This window comes from Dreissena polymorpha, chromosome 2, assembly GCF_020536995.1.
Source record: "Dreissena polymorpha isolate Duluth1 chromosome 2, UMN_Dpol_1.0, whole genome shotgun sequence".
Lineage (NCBI taxonomy): Eukaryota > Metazoa > Mollusca > Bivalvia > Myida > Dreissenidae > Dreissena > Dreissena polymorpha.
This window is the reverse complement of record NC_068356.1, coordinates 107,394,856-107,418,911: the sequence shown is the minus strand read 5'-3', so window position 1 is coordinate 107,418,911 and position 24,056 is coordinate 107,394,856. Positions and strand designations below refer to the sequence as shown.

Sequence of the window (24,056 nt, the reverse complement as noted above, 5' to 3'; positions counted from 1 at the left end):
TATGACAATACCTCGGGTTTGCTCCGAAAACAGCCAAGCTAAAAATTAGCTATATTTTATGTATGTAAAGGCATACAAAAAGACACAAGCATGATATCAATATGAGTAAATATCCTCTTGTATTTCGAGAAGTTTAACATCTAAAATTGTGTTCTGTAAACAACATTTTTTTTGGCGGGGGTGGGAGGGGTGGGGGGGTGGAGAGGGGGTATAGTGTAGGAGTGTGTTAATAATTAAAAAAAAAAATTGGGGGGGAGGATTCTGGGGTGGAGTCCATTGTGGTACATGTATGTCATGTAAGTGTTGTTATGTTGTTGTATGAATCAAATCTGATCAAACATAAAGAAGTTATGACAATTTTAGCAAAATTTAATAATTTGACCTTGAGAGTCAAGGTCATTCAAAGGTCAAGGTCAAAATCAATTTGCCAGGTACAGTACCCTCATGACAGTAAGAAAGTATTTAAAGTTTGACAGTAATATCCTTGATACTTTAGAAGTAAAGTAGATCTAAACACAAAATTTAACAAAATATTCAAAGTTACTAAGCCAAAAAAGGGCCATAATTCTGTCACAATGCCAACCAGAGTTATGCAACTTGTCCTGTACAGTCCCCTTGTGATAGTTAGCGAGTGTTCCGAATCTGAAAGCAATTGCTATGATACTTTAGGAGTAAAGTGGACCAAAACACAAAACTTAACCACATTTTCAATTTTCTCAGTATAAAACGGGCCATAATTGTGTCAAAATGTCAGTCAGAGTTACATTACTTTGCCTGCACAATTCCCTTATGATAGTTAGTAAGTGTTGCAAGTATGAAAGCAATAGCTTTGATACTTAAGGAATAAAGTGGACCTAAACACAAAACTTAAGCAAATTTTCAATTTTCTAGGTATAAAAAGGGCACATAATTCTGTCAAAATGCAAGCCAGAGTTATCTAACTTTACCTGCCCAGTCCCCTCATGATAGTAAGTAAGTGTACCAAGTTTAAATGCAATAGCTTTGATACTTTATGAGAAAAGTGGACCTAAACACAAAACTTAACCGGACGCAGACGCCGACGCCAAGGTGATGACAATAGCTCATAATTAAAAAAAAAAAAAAATAGATGAGCTAAAAATGAGTTTGGTATTAATAGGTGTTAAATAAAGACCATATTTATTTAGCAATCACATTTTCATGAAAGGACAAAAACAGTCCTAATATATAATATATATTGCAATTAGGAGTTTAAGTTGTAAACAAAATACATGTAGGTGTGTTCAAACTTCAATTCCATGATTCAGGCCTTGACAAACAAATTCCAGAGCCCTGCAGGGCGGGAAGGACTGACAATCAACATGCCCGTCACTTAAATCTTTTCGCCCTGCATTTAGTTAGCCGGGATAGAGTGGGGGCAGATGTTATATAGGTTATTTTTGCTTTCTTTACGTTTTCTGTGCCTGTTTCAATTTCTAAATCCTTTCCACTTCTCGTTTTGATGACCTTTCTTTCTGTTCCCTGTCTCCACCACCTTGCAGATATTTTAAAATAGAACACTTTTCCATGCTGAGTTTTAATATTTAAGACAAATTTTTACTGAAAGACATGCTTGATCGCCAAATGATTACAGAATGGTAAATTTTGGCTAAGGCTTCTGATCACGAATTACTCTGCTAATTAATAATTATTTTTTCTGTTTATTTATAATTAAATATAAGAAGTATTATAATAAACCAGTTATGTATTTTTTTATTAAAATTGATATTTACATTATTAAAACTAAATTTTACTCTTCACGGAATGACCAATATATTTAACGTCTTTTTTCACTCTTTATCGATAAGCTAAGAGCACTGACATCTACGAAATTAGCGCAGTCAATTTCGAGAATTTTTTTTAACTGTGCCTGTGACGTCATTTACATTGTCAAAACGAAAGTGCAGTTTCTTTATGTACTAAACCTATTTCTTGTTCGTTAAAAAAATAGTTTGCAAGTTGTATCGATCTTGCAGGCGTTTTGGAACTGAATTTATATTTCTCAACTGGATAAACAGTACTCGCCCGGTCAGTCAAGTATCTAACAAACTTTACTCGCCAGACTGTCAACTTCACTCGCAAATTCGAGGGGTTGAGTGGATTTTTCAAGGCCTGATTACCAAAATTACAAGAAGTAACTTAAATAAGTCTTAATATGCTTTTTTTATTATATAAATAACATTTTTCCATCTGATAAACCACACAGGTGACCACAATAGTTAAACTAGGCGTAAGCATTCTTGAGTTATCATCCTGAAACTATTTTACTGTTTCGAGTCACTGTGACCTTGACCTTTGACCTAGTGACCTGAAAATCAACAGGGGTCATCTGCCAGTCATGATCAATGTTCCTATGAAGTTTCATGATCATAGGCGTAAGCATTCTTGAGTTATCATCCGGAAACCATTTTACTGTTTCGAGTCACTGTGACCTTGACCTTTGACCTAGTGACCTGAAAATCAATAGGGGTCATCTGCCAGTCATGATCAATGTACCTATGAAGTTTCATGATCCTAGGCGTAAGCATTCTTGAGTTATCATACGGAAACCATTTTACTGTTTCGAGTCACTGTGACCTTGACCTTTGACCTAGTGACCTGAAAATCAAAAGGGGTCATTTGCCAGTCATGATCAATGTACCTATGAAGTTTCATGATCCTAGGCATAAGCATTCTTGAGTTATTATCCGGAAACCATTTTACTATTTTGAGTCACTGTGACCTTGACCTTTGACCTAGTGACCTGAAAATCAATAGGGGTCATCTGCCAGTCATGACCAATGTACCTATGAAGTTTCATGATCCTAGGCATAAGCATTCTTGAGTTATCATCCAGAAACCATTTTACTATTTCGAGTCACTGTGACCTTGACCTTTGACCTAGTGACCTGAAAATCAATAGGGGTCATCTGCCAGTCATGATCAATGTACCTATGAAGTTTCATGATCCTAGGCCTAAGAGTTCTTGAGTTATCATCCGGAAACCATCTGGTAGACGGACCGACGGAGCGACGGACGGACAGACCGACATGTGCAAAACAATATACCCCCTCTTCTTCGAAGGACGGCATAATAATGTTAACACTACTGCAACGGTAGGCTGCACAAATATTTCATATTTATTTATTCAAATATAAAACCACAGAAACAAAGAAAATGATTCTTATAGGTTTCATTTGTTTCAAGCTTTAAAAGAAAAATTATTGAAACCATGAAGTAGAATAAACCTCATTATCTATTTTATAATACTTTATTTGAACTCATTAACCAATATCAGTATTAGTGCTGCTACAATATACTGGTATATGGGTATATATCGCAATATGAAATCCGCATATTGTATTGCGATACGATTTTAATCATACCGGTACGAAAATTCTACAAAAATTAATCCATATTTTGCCCAGAAAAGCCATACCAAATAATGATATCAAGGTAAACAAAACAAAACCGTGTTAAATTAAAGATGAAGCTTATGGAAATACGAAAAAACAAACAATTAATTACATAATAAAAATGTAAATAGATGTTTACATTATAAACATAAGTAATAATGATCAAAAACTAATTTACGTAACACTGTTATGTAAATTTGTTTTTGATCATTATTACTTATGTTACAGCATTCTGATAAGTTACACGACCGGCTTTTAAACATCCACAATTCTGTTTCCGGTTATTATTCTTCTTGTCGGCTTTTATAATAGTTCTCAAAATGGCAGACGAAACTAACCCCGAGTTTGACTTTATAGACATTTTTTGTAAAAAATGCTAGAATTGCCAATAGGATATAACTAGAACTTAAACATACAATACAAAGGTTATGTTCATGTAATTAAGTTGGTTTTGGTGATTAGCTGGCGATTTATAATTCTGGTACAAGTTAGCAATATATTGGCTGCAATATATTGCAATACGGGTTTTTGAGCTTACAATATATTGCAATACAGTTTTTTGCGTATTGTTGCAGCACTAATCAGTATTGTTGACAGTTTCATTAGGTTGTAAAAATATATGACAATATGAAAATAACACTGTACTTGCAGAGCGCGTAATCCTCCTTCCAAACAATATTTGTTTTTGTTGAAATAACAACGGTCTGTCCTTTTTCATGTTAAATTTTATCATGATTGAGGACAGAACGTGTTAAAAAGTTCAGAAATCAAATCCAAAAGGAGATTACGTTTTTCCATTCTGTAGATTAACCTCGTTTTGAAATAAAAGGAAAACACATATCCGCATTGAAAAATATGCTTAATTTTTAAACGATCATACTTATTTTGAATTAAAAAAATATATTTTGCATCAAATTCATTCAAAAGACTTCAGAAGATTAAAAACAAATAATGCTGATTTTGATTTCAACAGGGTGTGTTTGTGCCCAACCAAGCGTGAAACAGATGCTGTTACATTAAAGATAATCTCTCACAGGATGTCACTCTCATCTGGAACAAAGGGTCAATTAGAGACCTGATAACAATCAATGACCGTTGGGCTTTTTTAAACGCAATCTGATGACTTTATATGCTTCAGTAATGTACCAGACCACATTTCTTGCTATAAACATTAGCACAGACTACAACTAGAAATGGCGCGGCAGAGGCCGAGGCGTATCCCCACGCCGCATGTTTGACCCAGGGGTGCCACATAGTTGGCAATGGGTCCATGCATAGTTGAGATTGACCCTATTGTCATAAGAAAAGTTCAGTATCAATTAGAAGTGAATCGGTGTAGAAACAAAGAAATTATAGTAAAAGACAATTTTGGGTGGGTGTGGCCTATTATGGGTGGGGCGCCCCAGGGTTGGTAAAGGGGCCATACAAAGCTGAGATTGACCACATTGTCATAAGAGATGTTCAGTATCAATTTGAAGTAAATCGGTGTAGAAATGAAGAAATTATAGTAAAAGGCAATTTTGGGTGGTAGTGGCCTATTATGGGCGGGGCGCCCCAGGTTTGGTAATGGGGCCATACATAGTTGAGATTGACCGTATTGTCATAAGGGAAGTTCAGTATCAATTAGAAGTGAATCGGTGTAGAAATGAAAAAAATATAGTAAAAGACAATTTTGTGTGGGTGTGGCCTATTATGGGCAGGGCGCCCCAGGGTTGGTAATGGGGCCTTACATAGTTGAGATTGACCATATTGTCATAAGAGATGTTCAGTATCAATTTGAAGTAAATCGGTGTAGAAATGAAAAAATTATAGTAAAAGGCAATTTTGGGTGGGCGTGGCTTATGTGGGCGGGGCGCCCCAGGGTTGGTAATGGCGCCATGCATAGTTGAGATTGACCGTATTGTCATAAAAGAGGTTCAGTATCATTTTGAAGTGAATCAATGTAGAAATGAAGAAATTATAGTAAAAGGCAATTTTGGGTGGGCGTCGCCGATGTGGGCGGGATGCCCTAGGGTTGGTAATGGGGCCATGCATAGCTGAGATTGACCGTATTGTCATAAGAGAGGTTCAGTATCAATTTGAAGTGAATCGGTGTAGAAATGAAGAAATTATAGTAAAAGGCAATTTTGGGTGGGCGTGGCCTATGTGGGCGGGATGCCCTAGGGTTGGTAATGAGGCCATGCATAGTTGAGATTGACCTTATTGTCATAAGAGAGGCTCAGTATCAATTTGAAGTAAATCGGTGCAGAAATTAAGAAGTTAATGTAAAATTACATACAAAAATGAGTGAAAAACTCTGACCCGGCCCCGCCCCAACCCCCATAACTTTTGACCCAGGGGTCAGATAAAAATTCCGTCACTGTCACCGTCGCACATAGGCTCATAGCAACCATGTATGTAAGTTCAAGGTTCTTGTGCTAATAGTGTAAGAGGAGCAGGTGGCCAGGACGGACGGACAGACGCACATCAATACAATATCCCCACTTTTTCTCCGAAAAACGTGGGGATAATTATAGTGTCAGTAAAAAAAATTGCCAATCTGAAAAAATTGTCGCCACTTTTAAAAATTGCGACAATGATTATCGGGAGAAAAAATCCCTGATGATCTAAATAACACTTCCACTTAAAGGATCAATACCAAGACCTCCAGGCCGCTAAGTTGACCACTATATCCACTACGCTGCAACCACCAAACTATATTTGAATTCTAGAGGCTAATTAAGCACACAATTATCAAATATTAGATATAAAGATGAAGCAGATGTAAAATGCTTCAGCCAGCAAAAAATAAGATTTAATTGTTTGGATACATTATTGTACACAATAATGTCCAAATTTATGTTACATTACATGGTTATCAAATAATCTTTTGCCTGTAAATTAGGTAGCACCTATTATCATATTAGTTATAAACGTTGTTAGATGTGTATGAAATAAAATTGAGATATAATAATCATTAGACACTTCTTTCTAGAAAAAAGGTATCAACAACAAAACTTGGGTAGCAAGCGTTGTAATTAGGGGGCTATAACTAATAAAGGGATTAGTATTGGTTACTTTTGGCCATATAGAGCTTAAATTGCATTGTTTTTTTACACTGAAATAACATGTTATAAAGCACAAGTTTTAGATCACTGAGGTCAGTTACCCTCGATTGGTCATTGTTGGCCTGGGTAGTACTTAAATATAACCTGGGTACTTAAGTATACTTAAATGTACACCGGGTAGGGTAAATATACTTACAAGTCCCCGGGAATTATAATGCTAAATTGGTCATTGCCGGCTATATTTTTTAAAATTAATTATGATCATATTTATTTCAATATTCTGTAAAATGGCCTCTATATTATTGAAACTCAGACTCAACAGCATGATGAGAAAGTGTTATTTTCAACGAGAATTTGGTTTTGTATTCCGTAGGGTGTTTTATGACATCGGATTTGGGGCGGAAATAATGCTTGGGTACAGTCTAAATTGGCCGGCTACTTGTTAGTTAATTTTCTGTACCTGGGGTACATTTAAGTATACTGAAGAGTACCCCAGGCAGGGCTTTTTTTGGCCAGATTTTATAGCCGAAATTCGGCTATATTCCCAATCTGAAAAAGTTTACTTTTTCCCCAAAGTTTGCTTAAAAATTCCCAATTGGGAAAACAACGCTAATGACATTGGATGTTTTGCCTTTAAACTAAGCATAGTCCGATCAGGTTTTGTACGGGTTTAAGACTTTACTCAATTTGGATAACGTTGGCATTATTCGTGTGCACGATATTCTCCGTGTTATTCAGGCGCTTATTATATTTGTGATGAAATTCAAGCGTTTTGTGATTAGGCTGCATGGAAAACAAATATGTCGCACAATTCGAAATATTACGTGAAAAAGATTCCTAAGCAAAACCCTGGCAGCAAAACAAAAACTGTTGATTTTGTTAAGCAAGCGTCATTAAATAAACAAAAATCGTCAAGAAGCACAAGTCTTCCAATTGAAACTCCTTCCATTGTTAATGATAGTGATTTAATTACAAGTGACTCTTTTGCATCTTCCTTGTTGATTTTTGAAATCTAAGTGCTGACTGATATTCAACATGTTGAAAGCATTAGTTCCTCAGAAGAAGATGAGGCGCCTCCTGATAAAATGGTGCCTGATGTGACTGAAGACTTTTAGTGAGCTTATTACGTGGAAAACTGTTGATCATGGTGGTGTTTGTGATTAAAGTCAAGATGCTGAACTCATTAATGTAGTTTTAAATCCCAACTTGATGCTGAACTCATTAATGTAGTTTTAAATCCCAACTTATTTTCCCAATTTCTTGAAAATGCCGATAAAATTCCTAATTTCAAAGCCATGGGCTATCTTCCCAAAAAGCTGAAAAAAAGCCCTGCTGAAAAGGCTGAAAAAAAGCCCTGCCGGGTACATATAAGTACTAGGGTACAACTTGCATGTACCCAGGGTACTCTTAAGTATACTTACATGTACCCCGGGTATGGTAAATATACTTAATTGTACCTGGTCGATATTAGACTGTGCCTGAGTTGTTTTCCCGCCCAAAATTCGATGTAGTAAAACGCGCTACTGATTATGTTATAAAACTTCTCTTTTAAAAAAACTGCATCAACATGCTTTTTGAGTATGCGTTTTGATACAATAGAAACCATTTTACAGAAAATTGACATAAATGTGAATATAATTAATTTCAAAAAATGCAGACAACTACCGATTTAGCGTTTCATTTCCCCAGATACCTTTTATTATATTTACCGTACCCTGGATATGTAAGAATACTTAAGAGTACCCGTGATACATGTAAGTAGTACCCGAGACGACAATGACCAATCGAGCGTCAGTTACGTGTTAATAAGATTAACAACCGGTGATTTATCCGGATACTATACGGTTTGTAAAAATTCGAATTTTAGGAGAATTACCAACCCTTGCCCTTCACGGGTTTCTTGCCCAAAATAGATTTCGACCGTTCCATTGTGAAAATAAAAGCTTGGATAAGTACAATAAATTCGTACTACAACTTTAGTGGAAATTATTGTTTAGATCAAAAGTTTGCAGGAAAAGACACTTTTCGATAGTCTACAAGGATTACGGTGGTCGTAAAATGGTGTACTACGGAATCCGGATAGTGCCATCTATAATCTACCACCTCTTTCAACAAGGGCGACACTAGACACACGAGCGATAAACGTTTGTTTCATATTGCTTAACAGGGTTCCAGATATTATACACGGTGATAGGGCGAATACCACAACTTTTCCGCTCACCGTCGAAATTTTATAATTCTGACAAGAGCACCGTATCCTTCTGTCAAAAACATGGCCGCAAACTTTTTGGCGAGTCCAGAAATGAAAGAATAAAACGAGAAAAGATGTTAAGTTGGTAAAAAAAGATATTCCATCTAACGAAGTATATGTTTTACATCTAATTGCCGTTAACCGCATCAAAATTGAGTCATTATTAACTTCAAAATAGTGAAAACAATTTGAGCATGTCGTGAAAGAAGTGAATTTCATGACGCGAAAAATCGATTTTTTTTCCAGATTTTTAACATTTTAAATGCAAGATTTTTTTTTTGTTAAACGGTATTTTATGGTAGAAGAATCAATTTACAACACATTATGACATGCTTTATTGAATATAACAGTGATTTTTACATTGACACGTGTTATCAAGTATGCACCGCTCAACACTGATATTATAGAAATATGAACACCGCTGAACTACAGTATGTCCGTAAAAGCACCGCATCTTTATGATTTTTTGGCACCGCTTTATTCTGATATTTTTTCTTTCAGAAGGAAGAGACGTAAACAAGTGTTCAAACGGTTTCAAAGCAATATTACAATGTACTTTGAAAATATCTGGTTTTCAATTGTTTTTTAAATACTTTACAGAAATAACTATATATGATTCGAACCCTTTACATCTCGTTAAAACGGACCGCGCTGTAATGTCTTATCTATGGAGACATGCACTCACAAGCTTCTATAGACAGTCTCAAAAAAGTTTTGTTTATAATTGTAACCCCTTTGTTTCTGATATAAGTAGTCGAGAGCATCTTTGGTATATATCTTTGGTTTTGACCACAAACACCAAAATCATATTTCAGTAAATTTAACCAATGCAACATCACTTTGTACACTATACATAACTAAATTTATTATTGCCTTCGGTTAATTTTACATTTGCTTATACCTTTCCATAATCGTAGCTGGAGATCATTTTACGGATTATGAATCTGAAATAAATAAAAAATAATTGTCAATTATGATTGTATTTTACCACAACAATATAGATCTAGATAAATTGAAACATGAGACTTAAACATGCGCCCTCCAAGTACTTGAAAGCAAGACAATCGATCCTGGTGAACCGGTTTTGGTGCAAGCATGCCATCATTTTCAAGATCAATTTTGGGACATGTAAGTTTGATAAATGGAAGATTATCGTAAATAAATTCAGCTCACGATGGCTCGTTTTAGCTTAAAGGGGCCTTTTCACAGATTTTGGCATTTTTTAACTTATTCATTAAATGCTTTATATTGATAAATGTAAACATCGGATCGTAAAAGCTCCAGTAAAAAATCAAGAATAATATTTTAAAAAGGAAAAGAACATTGCCCGGAGCAGGTTTCGAACCAGTGACCACTGGAGTCCAGCCAGAGTCCTGAAGTAAAAACGCTTTAGCCTACTGAGCTATTCCGCCGAGTATACATTCTAGACGTATTTTATACCTTATATAAGCAATCTTCGTAGTTTCACAAAATTTAACGACAAAAACAGAACTCTCCAAATTATTCAATCGTTTCGCGTTGCAACGCTTTATAATTTTTATGTTTTAAAATCGTCAAAAGATGCATATAATGGCTATATTAGACCATGGTAAATATTCAGTATTACTGTTTCCTCACAAATATCATAACTAAAACGAAAATGTGCGAATCTGAAACAACTTTTTTCAATTTTGTCAATTTACCAAAGCGTGAAAAGATCCCTTTAACATTTGACACCATGTGCAGAAGTTAGCGGTGCCACGAATTTCAGTGAAACGGAATATAAATAAGGCGTTTGTAATCAGTGTTGCGCGGTGCATCGATATTTATGTAAAAGATGCATGTTTCACCAAAAATATTAGGCCTTTAACAGATATTAAAACAAACAGGTTCATATGGCATGTTCTTTTTATATATACAATGATTTAAGTCTGTCACATCAGGTCTGACACATCGACAATCATCTGATTATTACATTTTTCTCACAAGTACAAATGGTGTCGAGCGCGACACGACTTTTTGTAAACACTATTTCAAACTCATGCTAAATATTTCATGACTGGTAATTTTTAAATAAACCACATATTGGTTCAGAAATTCGATGGAGTGTTTCGCAAGTGGCAATCGTTTTGCAGTGTCTCATAATAAAACATGTGTCATCCACTTACCTGATATTGCTTCGTCCGCCGTGTTGTTTTTTTTTTCGTCAGAAGGATACGGTGCTCTTGTCAGAAGTATAAAATTTTGACGGTGAGCGGAATAGTTGTGGTAATCGCCTTATCACCGTGTAATATAAATGTCTATTATATAATTATATTAAGATCAAGTGAACTATTGTAATGAACTTGAAAATATCAAGAACAGATACAAAAATGCAGTACTGTGGATCGGTGGCGACCTGAATCTCCCAGATATTAAATGGGCCACAAATTCCGTAGAAGTAAATCAAAACACTGCCGGAATTAATAATTTATTCCTGGACATAGCCGAATCCTGTGATCTACTACAAATGGTCACACATCCAACTAGAAAGGAGAAAACCCTGGATCTTTTCATCACATTAACAGACCCTCATTGATCACAATCTGCAAGTTCTATCCCAGGAATTGGAGACCACGACATAGTGCTCATTGTGTCGAGCGCTTCTGCCAAACGAACCAAACCAATTAGCCGCCGCATCCACCTGTGGAAAAGGGCCGACACAACCTCTTTCAAAACTAGCTGCATGGACTTTCAACAACAATTCCTGCAGAAATTTACTGTTCATAGTAATGTTGATGAAATGTGGGAATACATTAAAAATAAGTTAATTAAAATTGTGGACACCTTTGTTCCTTCGAAAATGACCAGTCAAAGATTTAGGCAGCCATGGATCAATAGAGAGGTGAAGCAACTAAGTCGCAGGAAAAAGAGAGCATTCGCAAAAGCAAGAAAATCTAATAAACCTAAGGATATAAGAGGATATGAACAGCTAAAAAGAGCCGCGAAAAACTGCCCACAATGACTATATGATGAACATAATCAGTCCAAACTCAACTTCAAACCCAAAACGCTTCTGGGGATTCAATGAGTAAAAGAACAGACAACAGTGGGGTATCAACTTTAAAAGACAAGACTGGCATCCAACACTCAGATAGCGCAACTAAGGCCAACCTACTGAACGACCAGTTCTCTTCTGTCTTCACTAAAGACGAGGACACAACAACCATCCCCTCTATCGGTCCTAGCCCCCATCCACCAGTAGACTGAATAACCGTCACACAAGAAGTCGTACGAAGACTATTGGCCAATATAGAACCACACAAAGCAGCTGGCCCCAACAAATTACCAGCAAGGCTGTTGAAGGAAGTAGCCACTGAACTGGCGCCCTTATACACTTCATTCTTTCAGGCCTCCCTGGACCAACGGCTTATACCATCTGACTGGAAATCTGCCAATGTGGTTCCTATATACAAAAAAGGGGATCAAAGCAAACCAGAGAACTATCGCCCAGTATCCCTAACATCAATCACTTGTAAGACCCTAGAACATATAATAAGTAGCTCAATTCTCAAACATCTTGACCCAAACTGTATTCTCACGGATGCACAGCATGGTTTTCGCAAAATGAGATCCTGTGAAACCCAATTGATCATCACTATCAAGGACCTAGCCAAATCAATTAACTGTAACAGCCAGACTGATGTCATACTACTGGACTTCTCTAAAGCTTTCGATAAAGTGCCACACCATCGTCTACTTCACAAAATAAAATATTATGGGGTTCGATACAATATCCACATTTGGATCCTAAGCTTCCTAGAGGGGCGCATACAGCAAGTGATCCTGGACGGAAGTGAATCGACTCAATCGCCAGTGAACTCCGGAGTCCCCCAGGGGAGTGTACTCGGTCCTCTGCTCTTTTTGCTCTATATTAATGACCTTCCTGAATACATTTCTCACAACTCAACTGCTAGACTTTTTGCTGACGACTGCATACTGTACCGGTACATCAAATCTGAAGAGGACGCCTCAGCCCTTCAAAAAGACCTAGAAGGCTTACAAAGATGGGGAAAAGATTGGCTCATGGAATTCAAGCCCCCAGAAATGCCAAGTTATCCATATAACTAAGAAGCGGAATGTCATCACAAGACCATATAACATTCATGGACACACACTAGAGGAAGTTGATTCAGCTAAATATCTTGGAATAAACATCCATAAATCTCTGAGCTGGAACCAACACATAAATGAAGTCACCAAAAAGGCGAATAACACCCGATCATTTATGCAACGCAACCTTCACCATTGCCAACACAAGACCAAGGCACTCTGCTACACCCTGGTAAGGCCACTCATTGAGTACACAGCAATCATATGGGACCCGTTCACTGACACCAATATTCGAAAACTGGAGATGGTTCAGCGTAGATCAGCAAGAATGGTCTACAATGACTATAGAAGAACCACCAGTGTAACACCAATGCTACACCAGCTCCAGTGGCCGACCCTCCAATAACGCCGAGCCCAGATGAAGGTAGCAATGATGTACCGCATCGTCCACAATCTAGTGGATGTCCCGACCACATACCTCATACCCATAAGTTCTGCACGAGGCAATGGGACTTGCTACCTGGTCCCCTTTGCTAGGACCGAGAGCTACCAAAAATCGTTCTTCCCTGATACCATCCGGATTTGGAACAGACTCTCCCAAACCATTGTAAGCTGCTCAACAGGGAACAGCTTCAAGGAGGAAGTCCAGTCCATCTCCCTTAAGTAACTGATAGTATGGGCGTTTTTTACCTGCACTGTAAATAGTATTTTTTCATATTCTCTTGTTTCGTTGAGCATTTTTAAGTCTCGCTGTAAAAGCTATCTCACACCGCCATGCGCCTGTACGAGGATACGCCAGATGGTGTCCGTACAATAAGGAAGAAGAAAAAGAAAGTTCACACTGTTACTTTTGTGCATGTCAAATATGATTTAAACAAAAGCACGTAATGCACGTTGAACCGTAGAATCGAACAACTAATAACTAAACATTGGGAGCTCAGTCTTACATTCAAATCGTTATTCCAAGCGATTTTCCTATCATCAAATATACGTTTATATAAAATATTTATGTAATATTAAATATTTATTTATGGTCAGATTAAAGTATAATAAGCGAATAGCTTGCTATATCAATCATATACATTTTAATTGCTAATCAGAAATAAACATTATTATAAAATAATATTATATCAAAAGATATATATACGACATAATGCACATGCTTGATGACGTGAAAATATCCACTTTTTGTCTCCCCTGATTTTTTTGAAAACCTGACAGTGGACAGGCGATATTATTACAGCGATATTTGAACAGTACAAATATCGTGCGTCGCCGCGACTGTCAAGAAAAATATCGAGTATCGCTTCGTGTGTCTTGTGTCGCGGTCTGAAATTAGACCGCGATACACGAGATTCGGATAATATGGGCGATATTTGAAAAATAAAATATCGTGCGTCGCCGCGACTGTCAAGAAAAATATCGTGTATCGCTTCGTGTGTCTAGTGTCGCCCTTTGAACGCGACACTAGACACGCGAAGCGATACTTTATATTTTTCTTGACAGTCGCGGAGACACACGATATTTTTCTTGACAGTCGCGGCGATACTTGATATTTTTCTTGACAGTCGCGGCGACGCACGATATATTTAACACGATCTATCGCCTGGCACTATCCGGATTCCGTAGTGTACGGCCTAGGGCTATGACAACAAAAGTAAATCATTAATGTTCACTTTGGCATTCAATACGTATAAGGCGTGAACTAATATTTCATCAATTCTTATTAACGTATTAACACTATTTATATCAAAGACACCTGCACAATAACAATGAAAAACTCGTGTGGTTCGAACGTTGGTCGTAAAGGGTTTTTGATCGTGTGATAGTAAATGGGGTCGCCTAGTAAATGGTTGAAGAGACTGGAAATCTCAATCATACAATATACCTCAAAGGTCGGTCGAACATTACCACAAAAGGTTACATTGTTAACTAATAAAACTCGATATCGTATGTTTTTGTATCATGCAGCTTATTAGATCATTCCGCGACTGCAGCTGCAAAATGTGAAGATCGTAAGTGTGTCCCTATACATATACATACAACTTATAAACTTATACCTCAGTAACAAATAGAGACCGATCGCCGTCCGATCAGCGAACGACGTATTTCGGGCTAATCGGGCTGGTGCCCGATCGATGATCGCACGGAGACCGGGTCATTTTGAAGCATCGGGCGGCGTCCGGAATAATTTTAAGTCTCACTTAAAATTTTACCCGGCGTCGGACCCGGGAAGGAATCGAATTGAGATCGTAAAAAGATCGGACGATCAACGCACGGTTATCGCCAGGCGATCGCCCGACATACGATTCATCGTACGTGTATCGGCAAAAATCAAGGTATTTCCCATGGACAAATACATCGGCCAGCGATCGTCTGATTGCCGGAGGGCTTCTGCACGATGACTGACGGACACCGGACGGAGCTCGTACTGAGACCGAAAGATTCCGGTTAATGCACGTGGACAGATCGCGTGGGTAGATTCAGCGCCAAACACCTCCATTTTTAAATCAAGATGCCAAAGAGAAAGGTCGCAGCACGGCCTTATATTGAAAATGTATTAGATCTATGTATTGATTCGATTATATCTTTAAAATAAATTGAAGAGTGTATTTATTAGGATAGGTTAATAACCGACATGATTTTAAAACTGGTTATGTTTTAATTACAATATCCGTTTTATTTTATTTTTCTGGAATGTTTCTAATGATAAACTCGCATTTTAAGGTTTTCGTCATTAAATACTATTTAATGTTTTCAGCATACAAGTACGATTCGAAGAGTTCGATCAGAAATAACTTTTGCACTATTCTAAAACTGCAAACTAGTAAGTTTCTGGTTTTCGTGCTATATCGTATCTAGAGTAATTTACTAAATATTTTGAATAAAATATTGACAGCTGTTTTTTAAACGTTTTAGCTTGAGATCCTTAATATGATCATGAATGTCATCGCTTACTATGACGTCTAGAACTTTAGATATGCGGAATCGAACGCATGTAGATCCAAATGGTTTTACAGCGTTTTAGAATAAATAACAGACCATTATTCTAACGCATCATCATTTAATACTAGTATACACCTGTAAAACGCACATAGTTCCCAAATTCAAGCACAAGTTCAACATTCTATAACCAGTCTGTCGATGGCATGCATCTACCATGGCACACTTTCCGCATCGCTCGCAAATTATGGATTGAGATATGCCCGCTGCTCAATCGCCGCAGCTGTTGACCTCGGAACTCGGCATTCTTAACCTCCACTTCTTGCATGACGGCATTGTTTCTAGAAGCCCCCGGAATCAGTTGATGGTCATCATCCTCTTGGTCAACATCAACGTTTTGAAGGTTTTGATACCTCATCCTCATCAGGTTGTGGAGCAAGAGCCGGCACTGTGTGTCCGGAACAACGCCCAATGTACCATGTACCCAGTAAGTAGCGAAACCTTTTTGCGAGTATGCCAAAGACGTTTTCGACGACCCTGTGCGCTATATTTTGATATTCGTTAGTTATATATACGTTCGTCCACATTGAAAAACCGATAGGCGTAGGGTTTCATCATGTATGTGCGAAGAGGCAACGCGTCGTCACCTACAAAGAGGTAGGTCATGTTCAGATTGTCATAAGGCAAAGAATCCAGCTCTGAAAAACCTACTATATTGCGTTCATGGGCCTGTGGCAGCTGGCAATCGTTAAAGATACAGCAGTCTGTGTTGGAGCCAGGTGAACCAACATACGCCTACAAGAACTTGAACTAAGCGTCTGTCACTGTCGACAACACGATCGAAAAGAAGTCCTTATAATTGTAAAAAAGGATCCATTGTTTTTCGGCTTCCTGATGGTCACATGCTTCCCGTCGATTGCTCCAAAGCAGTGTGGATAGTTCCGCCGTTCTCTGAACACCGCTCCCACGTCACGCCATTCTTCAGTGGTTGACGGTGTCCTGAAGATTTCGTCCTCGAATTCTTCCACGATTGCACGACACACAGAAGGCACATTGTTCTTGAAACAACTCTGGCTTGAGACGCAAATAAGCCTCAAAATCGGCAAGGTTCTCGAGATGCAGTTCATGCAAAAGGGTCTCGTTTTGCCCGTAGAGGGATCGTCTCTGAATCCAAGGCTTGACCGACCATCATATTTTACGTCGCTGTGGTTCTTCAAACTACTCAACTATTACCATAGAAGCAACTACAATGTTGATGCGGTATTTGGCTATTGCTTGCCTCTCCCTCAGCCTCGTGACTCGCTGATCTCTGTTCATGACCATTAAACAGCCTGCATAATTTTTATTATATATAAATAATTTCTTATGAACACTTGCTTTCGCACAACTTTTTCTGTTTTGATTTGTCTTGTTTATGTTAAAATATAGCGTCATGGTCGTGATACAGTGCAGTAATACACATGTTGTCGAACCAATCTGCTTGCTAAAAATTACAGTTAATTATTAAATATTGAATAAAGGGTAATTACGCTCGATTGGCCATTGTCGGCTCATGTACTACTTAAATATACCCGGGAAATCTGACGGTTAATTGTTCGTTGGTCATTGTCGGCTATTTTTCAAATTACTTGTTTTATTATGTATGTCAATATTTTGTAAAATGGCCTTTATATTATCGAAACTCCTGCTCAAAAAATGTTAAAGCAGGTTTAAAGAGATTTTTTTTGTATTTCGTATTTCGTATCGCGTTTTGCGACATCGGATTTTGTACGGGGATAAATTCGAGTACAGTCTTAATTGGAGGTGAACGTTTTTACATATTTTCAGTACCCGGGGCACATTTAAGTATGCTTAAGAGTACCTGGGGTACATTTAAGTAGTACCCAAGCCGACAATGACAAATCGAGCTTCAATTACTGTACGTACCTGGTATACGATTTTGAGAACAACTCATCCGCTTCAATGCGAAATGTGGCTGTGAATTTATCTAAAATGGAGTTAAAAGTCAACTGGCTCGAATTAACAATACTTCTAACAATTTCATTGAAAATGGGAAGTTTCGAAATAATTCTGAACAAAATTCATCTCTACGCCAAATGTCCCATTTATATTTAGCATCAGTGAATGTCTCGTAACTAGATAAACAATTATTACAAAATGATGAAAAGTATAACGGAGCATCATCACTCCATATCGTTAAATGTGCCAACAGTAAAATTTTATAACAATGGAAAGTTACTTTCATGGCTCAATAAGTAATCAATGGCAGATGAACCATTCCTTGAAAAGAATGTATGTTTACAACTATCACTTATTCTAACATTGACAATGCGTAAAGTGGTTGATTTACATAAGTTGAGCAATTTATTCCCGTGATTATTATGCATTGTATCAATAGAGGCCCTAACAGAGGAGCGATCTTGTATATAGTCAAATCGTCAAGTACTGTGTTTATTCAGTCATATACAATAAAATCACATTTATTACTGGATCTGCTATTAAGCTCTTCTGTAACAAAGACACTACCGCGTTAATGGTAATCTTCCTCCAATACACAACTTCCACATATATACACAGCACTAGCAGTATTTGATAAAAATAATTCTTCAGTATTTACCAAATAGTAGTGTCGAAATAGTGTTGAAAATTTCTAAAATAATCAAAAGATTGATAGCCATTGATTTTAATGTTATTCGAAGCATTGGTCCATGATTCAAACAAAAACATATATCAGAAGAACCTAACACAATTACAAACACAGCACCATATTTTTTTACATTCGCTAAGTCCATGTACATTCCATGATAACATGGATATCTCACTGCCATTGTGTCCCTACGTTTGCACCGCGCTTCCGTGAAATGTGGAGGGTATCGTATATCAGGTATGCCCGCTTACTCTGCCGCCTTGTCTCTTTCGTCTTTGGCACTAGCTAATGCCGTTTTTCGATGGCGTCCTGTGGACATTGCTTAATAAAAGCACTAAAGGCACTAAAATTGTTCACTACTACATAATCTTAGACGCAACTCATTTTTCAAAATAAGGTTATAGCTTTTTGTGTTTGAAATAAACACAACCTATTGACATTTATAAAAAGTGTGTCTTAGCGCACAGGTCGAGATGTGTGTGCACTAATTGTAATCCTAGTTATGTTATAGAGATAACTCAGACGAAATAAATACACCGTGTCTTTTTTCACAGGTGGTTAGCGTGTGACTATGATATTAATTAGTGAAAACATCATTTTGAATGATAAATTATCATATTATAACGAAAAATCAATTTTTCTGGAAAAAAAAAATCACTATCAAATATATATATTACAAGGTATCCAACTCGAAATCATCCGAAAACGAGGTGCATCGTTTTGAACAGCCATTACTTCGTCAATTTTAAAGCGATTTTCATGAACCCGGTCTTATTCAACGTCACAATAACGTAGTGACGTCACCATCTATGTATAGAATGAGTTGCGCCGCGTGGATGTACGCCCCGTCCACATTGTACTCGAGACGCGCCACACGCTCATCTACCTTTCCTGAATCGGTCTTCTAGAGCAACCCATAGTTAATTTATGTCATTCTCTCCAAGTTACATATTTACTTATAGTACCGATACACTGCACTCTCGTTTGACGCCCCTTTCTCTCCGTTAACTTTTTTTTTAATCAGAGTTTATTTACAGGTCCTACCGGCCTCTTCACAAGGTCTTTGAGGTCCGACCTGTATCATTCTCTCCGTTAACACGGGTAAAGACGGGATTTATACTTTCAAACCGATTTGCTACCGAGGTAAAATATAGTCCGTTACATAAATCCAGCTGTGAATTATACTGTCTCAAATAATTATTACAATACATGTATTAATGAATGATTTGTTTTATATACGATAATTATAATAAGAAAATAAATAATTAATTACACTGTTTATTTGATAACTGCTCGTATGGATTTGTGCATATGAATCGTTCTTTTCTCACGCGGTCACCGACAAGGTAACACGTGTCTCATGTTCAGTTAAAAAATTTGTGCTGATTTCTTTTAGAACTTTTTGAGTGTTTGAAGCGATGCAGTGAATAAAATAAGCTACAACTTTAACAATAAGCACGCAGTGTTGAGGCCCGTTTTGGTTTGCTATGATTTTTTTCAACTTGCCTTGTAGATCATTATTTGGAAAAGTAATAAGGCGGCTGTCCTTTTTATGCGTTTTTAATTTCTGCTATGCGCACATTCATAAATATCCGGTTTTTACACAGTCTTGCTCGGCGTTTAATTGGCCCCATATAAATGTTCTACCAGAGCCTTTGATAATTATTGATATGGCGGCTCTGGGAGTAGCTAGGTTGGCGCCAAGGAAAAAAAAATACTAGCCAAATTTCAGCACTACGATTAGCAACAACAAACCAATTTTTTATTTTAATGAAATGGTATAGTGTTATATATTTTTGGAAAGGTCTCGTCAATACAAGTTCAGATCTGTTTATTTTTTTGAAATCCGGCTATGTATAAAGGAGTTATGGCTTTTTTAATTTTTTGAAAATCCGGAATTATCTGCCCTTTTTCCGCTGAATATATATATATTTATTTTTTTTAGGATATAGGGTTGTAATATATCTCTGGAAAGATCTCAATGAGACGAACACAGAACTGCTTTCATTTCTGAATTTAGACAATATATGAAGGAGTGACAGCTCTTTTAATGTTTTTGAAAATATGAAATGCGTCCATTTTCTAGAATAATTTTTTTAATGCGAAATAGGGTTCTAATAAATCATAAGAAAAATCTCATTGAGACAAATAAAGATATATATATTTTGTATAGATATTTAAATATGCATGATGGAGTTATAGAACAGAAAGATTATACACCCCCCCCCCCCCCCCCCCCTCCTCTTATGGGATACCGAAGGGGTCGAAACTTTTTTGTCTGATGCAGCAGAACTTAAAGTTTTGACCCCTTCGTAAACAATAAGAACTTAAGCACAGTGAACAAACGAGTATAATTTTAATAATAGCATGGCATGGTGCACATTGAATTGTTAAGCATTGCAATACAGTGTGCAGTAAATCGAAAAATATCGAAAGCATGTGCTTTTATTTGCAAGACTTGGTATCGTGATTTCGTTTATCCACTGTATGAAGTGAAAACAGTAACTGTCAAGCTTACCTTTGGTGGCTGGAATGTATCAATCTGCTGTTAATTCATGTCCTCGGTCACGATTTCCAAGTCTTTTGCGCGGTAATGTTCTGCTAAATTATCGGAGTATATAGCGTGGTCGTTGTCATATTTGATATTGAACCACCGCGGGAAGCCCGGCACCTGAAAAAGTTATGTTTCAATTTTAGACATATGCATTTGAACAAACAAATATAATTATGTTTAGTCAAAATTATCCTTTAAATATTAAATTATTATAAAGAGTTAAAGGTACCTGTGATATTACATTTCCTAGTGACCAAAACTCATTTCCCCTATCATCTAAAAACTTTTGCTTCACCCGCTTTCCAACCAACAGTGAACCATTTGCATCCCCCCCTGGCCCAGGTTTTTGAATGTCAAAGGCCCCTCTTACTAACTTATAAACGTTTGCCCTTAATTCCTCCACACTTAGATTTACCCTTTTCCCATCAATAACTTTGCTGAAAGCAAACACGTCGGGATCTGCTTTCTGCTTAAAAACATTCTTTCTAAAACGTAACTGGGCCTTCAGGGCTTCTTCCTTTTCTTTTATACTTTTTATCAAATTTAATTCTGAATCAATTTGCTCTACACTCTGATAAAGTCCAAAGAACTGCATATCTGCAGTTTCCATTTCGAGTTTTTCAATTCATTTCTGTTCCTGCCTTGTCTTAATTTCAAACTGAATTCTTTGATTTTCTAATCTTTTATTTCTAATGGCAGTCTCCCTGTTCTTGAATTTTTCACGTTCATTTTTTACTTCCTTTCTACTTTCTACGATAAGTCTGTCTATTTCAGCTGGGGATTTACTTTGAAGCCATTTATCAGTCTTATTCAATGAAAATGTAATCTGAGATTCGAGTGCTAACGATGATATATTTGGCTTTTGAGCTAACAAATAATCTACATAAGCAAAAACTCTTTCTGGATATTTGTTATGCTTGTCAGCGCTTTTTGTTACACCAACATCCACATTTTCATGTAAACCCCCCGGCAAGTGGTCACCAAATTCATGCTGGACAAGTTTAGAAAGTGCGGGTAACATAACACTTAATATTGTACAAACATGATCGTCAATGTTTTCATTCGGCTCTATCAATTTCTCAAACACTTTGTCTTTTTTCACACTGACATCTGCATAAAGTTGAGCCTGACCAGACAAAAGTGTTTCTATGTTTTCAACTGTGTTGTCAAGAAAAAGTTTCAACTCTAGATATCGCTTAGCCATATCATTAATGGAAATGTCCTTACTCTCGATGACATGCCAAAGGGGGGTTGTTATCAATTTTGACACAAGGCCTAATGCCTTTAATCCAGCAATAAAAAAGTCTTGTTGAAGGTCTGCTAGAACAGACTGCAGGAGACCATTCAAATTGGGAGTGTTACGGAGAAACTCGATCATTTTGTTTTTAAAAAAGAAAACATGGCCAGCATTTACAAAAAGGATATTAAAGCGATTGCCTCTCAACGGTTGCAGTGGCAAGGATAGATATCCATTGTCAGTTAAGAATGACTTTATAAATGTCACAAAGTTGCCATGGCAGCCATTTTTTTGGTCTCCACGACGTGCAAATGCTTTACAAGCAGTGAAAAGTACTCTTACAGTGCCTGACTGACCGTTGCGTAGAAATGATTTGTTTTCTATTGGAATATCTCCCTGAAAATGAGCATTTTCAACTTCATATATTGTCTTCTGTGCAGTTTCTGCCATATGCACAAGGGAATGTAGACCACAGAAAAAGTTATTCATGTGACTTATGGCCATTTTAGACTCTTCATTGAGTGTTTCAAATTTATCTATTACTTCAGGCAATATTTCATTGCGGTAGTCTTTTAATATTTCATTAAACTTCTTTTCCGTTGAAGCTCTATCACTCATTGTGTTTTTAATATTTACTAGTATTTCTTTTCCAGCATTATCATTAGCAGATGCAGTATTAATGTCACTGATGATTTCTTTAAATGTGTCAAGCGTATCTAGCGATGACTTTGTTGCCATGTCCCTCATACCTAAGAGGAGATAATTGCCCTCTTCATCTCTACTAGCAAAAGATCCCCACTTCTGTCCGTATTTACTAGCTTCATCAGTGTGTAATGTAGTGTTTTTATGGTCAGATGTTTCACTAATATGTTTTTTTGCAAGATACCCTCTTTCTAGAGACCAGTTTTTAATAGTACTTTTGCTGGGCAATTTATTAGGTTTCTTATTCACTAATTTTAACACACATTCAATAACACTACTAACATGTTCAGTTGACACATGGTTATTCATTAACGTGTATACACATGCATGCAGGTCAGTTATAAACTCTTTTTTGTCTTCATTGTACAACATTATAGTATCATTTTCAAGTTCTCGTAAATTTTCTAACTCATTTGTTAAATGGTCTATAGTTTCATTAAAGTTTCTAAGTTCATTTTTATACTCAGTATTCTGTTCAGTCAGTCTTCCTACTTGTTCATTTAAATCTTGATTTTCTCTCATGATAATATCTATGTTCTCTTTCTGTCCAAAGTCTTCCTCTAACTTCCTATATTTCTCCCTCCAATAATTTTCACGGGTAGCTGTCCTCTTCAAGTCACGGTTTTTATTTTCAATCTTATGAGTAGCACTTTCTAAACTTTTGTCTAACTCAATCATTTCATTTCTTACATTCTTATTGTCTTCCATGTCTATAAGGGTATCATGTAATTCTAATGATAACCGCTCTGCCACATTTTTGTAAGCCATAGCAATCAATTGCGGATTATCATGTTGCATATTAAATGGCTGCTGAGAATTTGATTGCATTGAACCACTTTCTTCAGATGATGATTTTGGAACGGGAAAAGTGTATGTAGTCTTATGAAAATCATCCAAATTGTTAGCACCTTTTACTCTGTGTTTATCTTTAATTAGCCTACAATTTTTTTTTATAAGACGATCCACTTGTACAAAGATAACTTTTCTTTCAATCTTTGTTTGACACAAACTCATAAGTTGGTCTACCGCCTTGTTTATTCCAATTTCTTCAACTTTTTGAATAACACTCAAATTATTTGTGATTTCCATGTGAGCCATAATGATTAATGATGCTGAATATATCTGAAATTGCAAGAAAAAATATATTTGTATATGCATACTTACATAAATACTGGCTGGCCCTCGCTTCGC

The 24,056-nt window shown here is 36.8% G+C and overlaps 3 protein-coding genes and 1 long non-coding RNA gene across 5 annotated transcripts in view; 2 read left to right on the top strand and 2 right to left on the bottom strand.

Annotated features, from left to right (window-relative positions):
• LOC127868397 (integrator complex subunit 1-like) overlaps window positions 1–8,492 on the bottom strand; it is a 200,146-nt gene extending 191,654 nt beyond the window's left edge. Inside the window, exon 1 of the mRNA XM_052410148.1 lies at window positions 8,341–8,492. Coding sequence (XP_052266108.1) covers window positions 8,341–8,389 — 49 coding nt within the window. The 5' untranslated portion in view covers window positions 8,390–8,492. The remainder of the gene's footprint in view (window positions 1–8,340) is intronic.
• The window catches only part of LOC127868416 (putative proline-rich protein 21), a 408,141-nt gene that overhangs the window by 268,738 nt on the left and 115,347 nt on the right, over window positions 1–24,056 (top strand). The gene's annotated exons all lie outside the window — the stretch shown is intronic.
• LOC127868435 (uncharacterized) lies at window positions 15,842–19,571 on the bottom strand. Its single transcript, XR_008044125.1, has 3 exons — window positions 19,050–19,571; window positions 17,652–18,681; window positions 15,842–17,034 (listed from the first exon to the last, which is right to left on the bottom strand). It is a non-coding gene; the product is annotated as an uncharacterized LOC127868435 (long non-coding RNA).
• LOC127868424 (40S ribosomal protein S9) overlaps window positions 19,567–24,056 on the top strand; it is a 27,091-nt gene continuing 22,601 nt past the window's right edge. The window contains exon 1 of the mRNA XM_052410207.1: window positions 19,567–19,718. The gene's annotated coding sequence lies outside the window, so the exon portion shown is untranslated. The remainder of the gene's footprint in view (window positions 19,719–24,056) is intronic.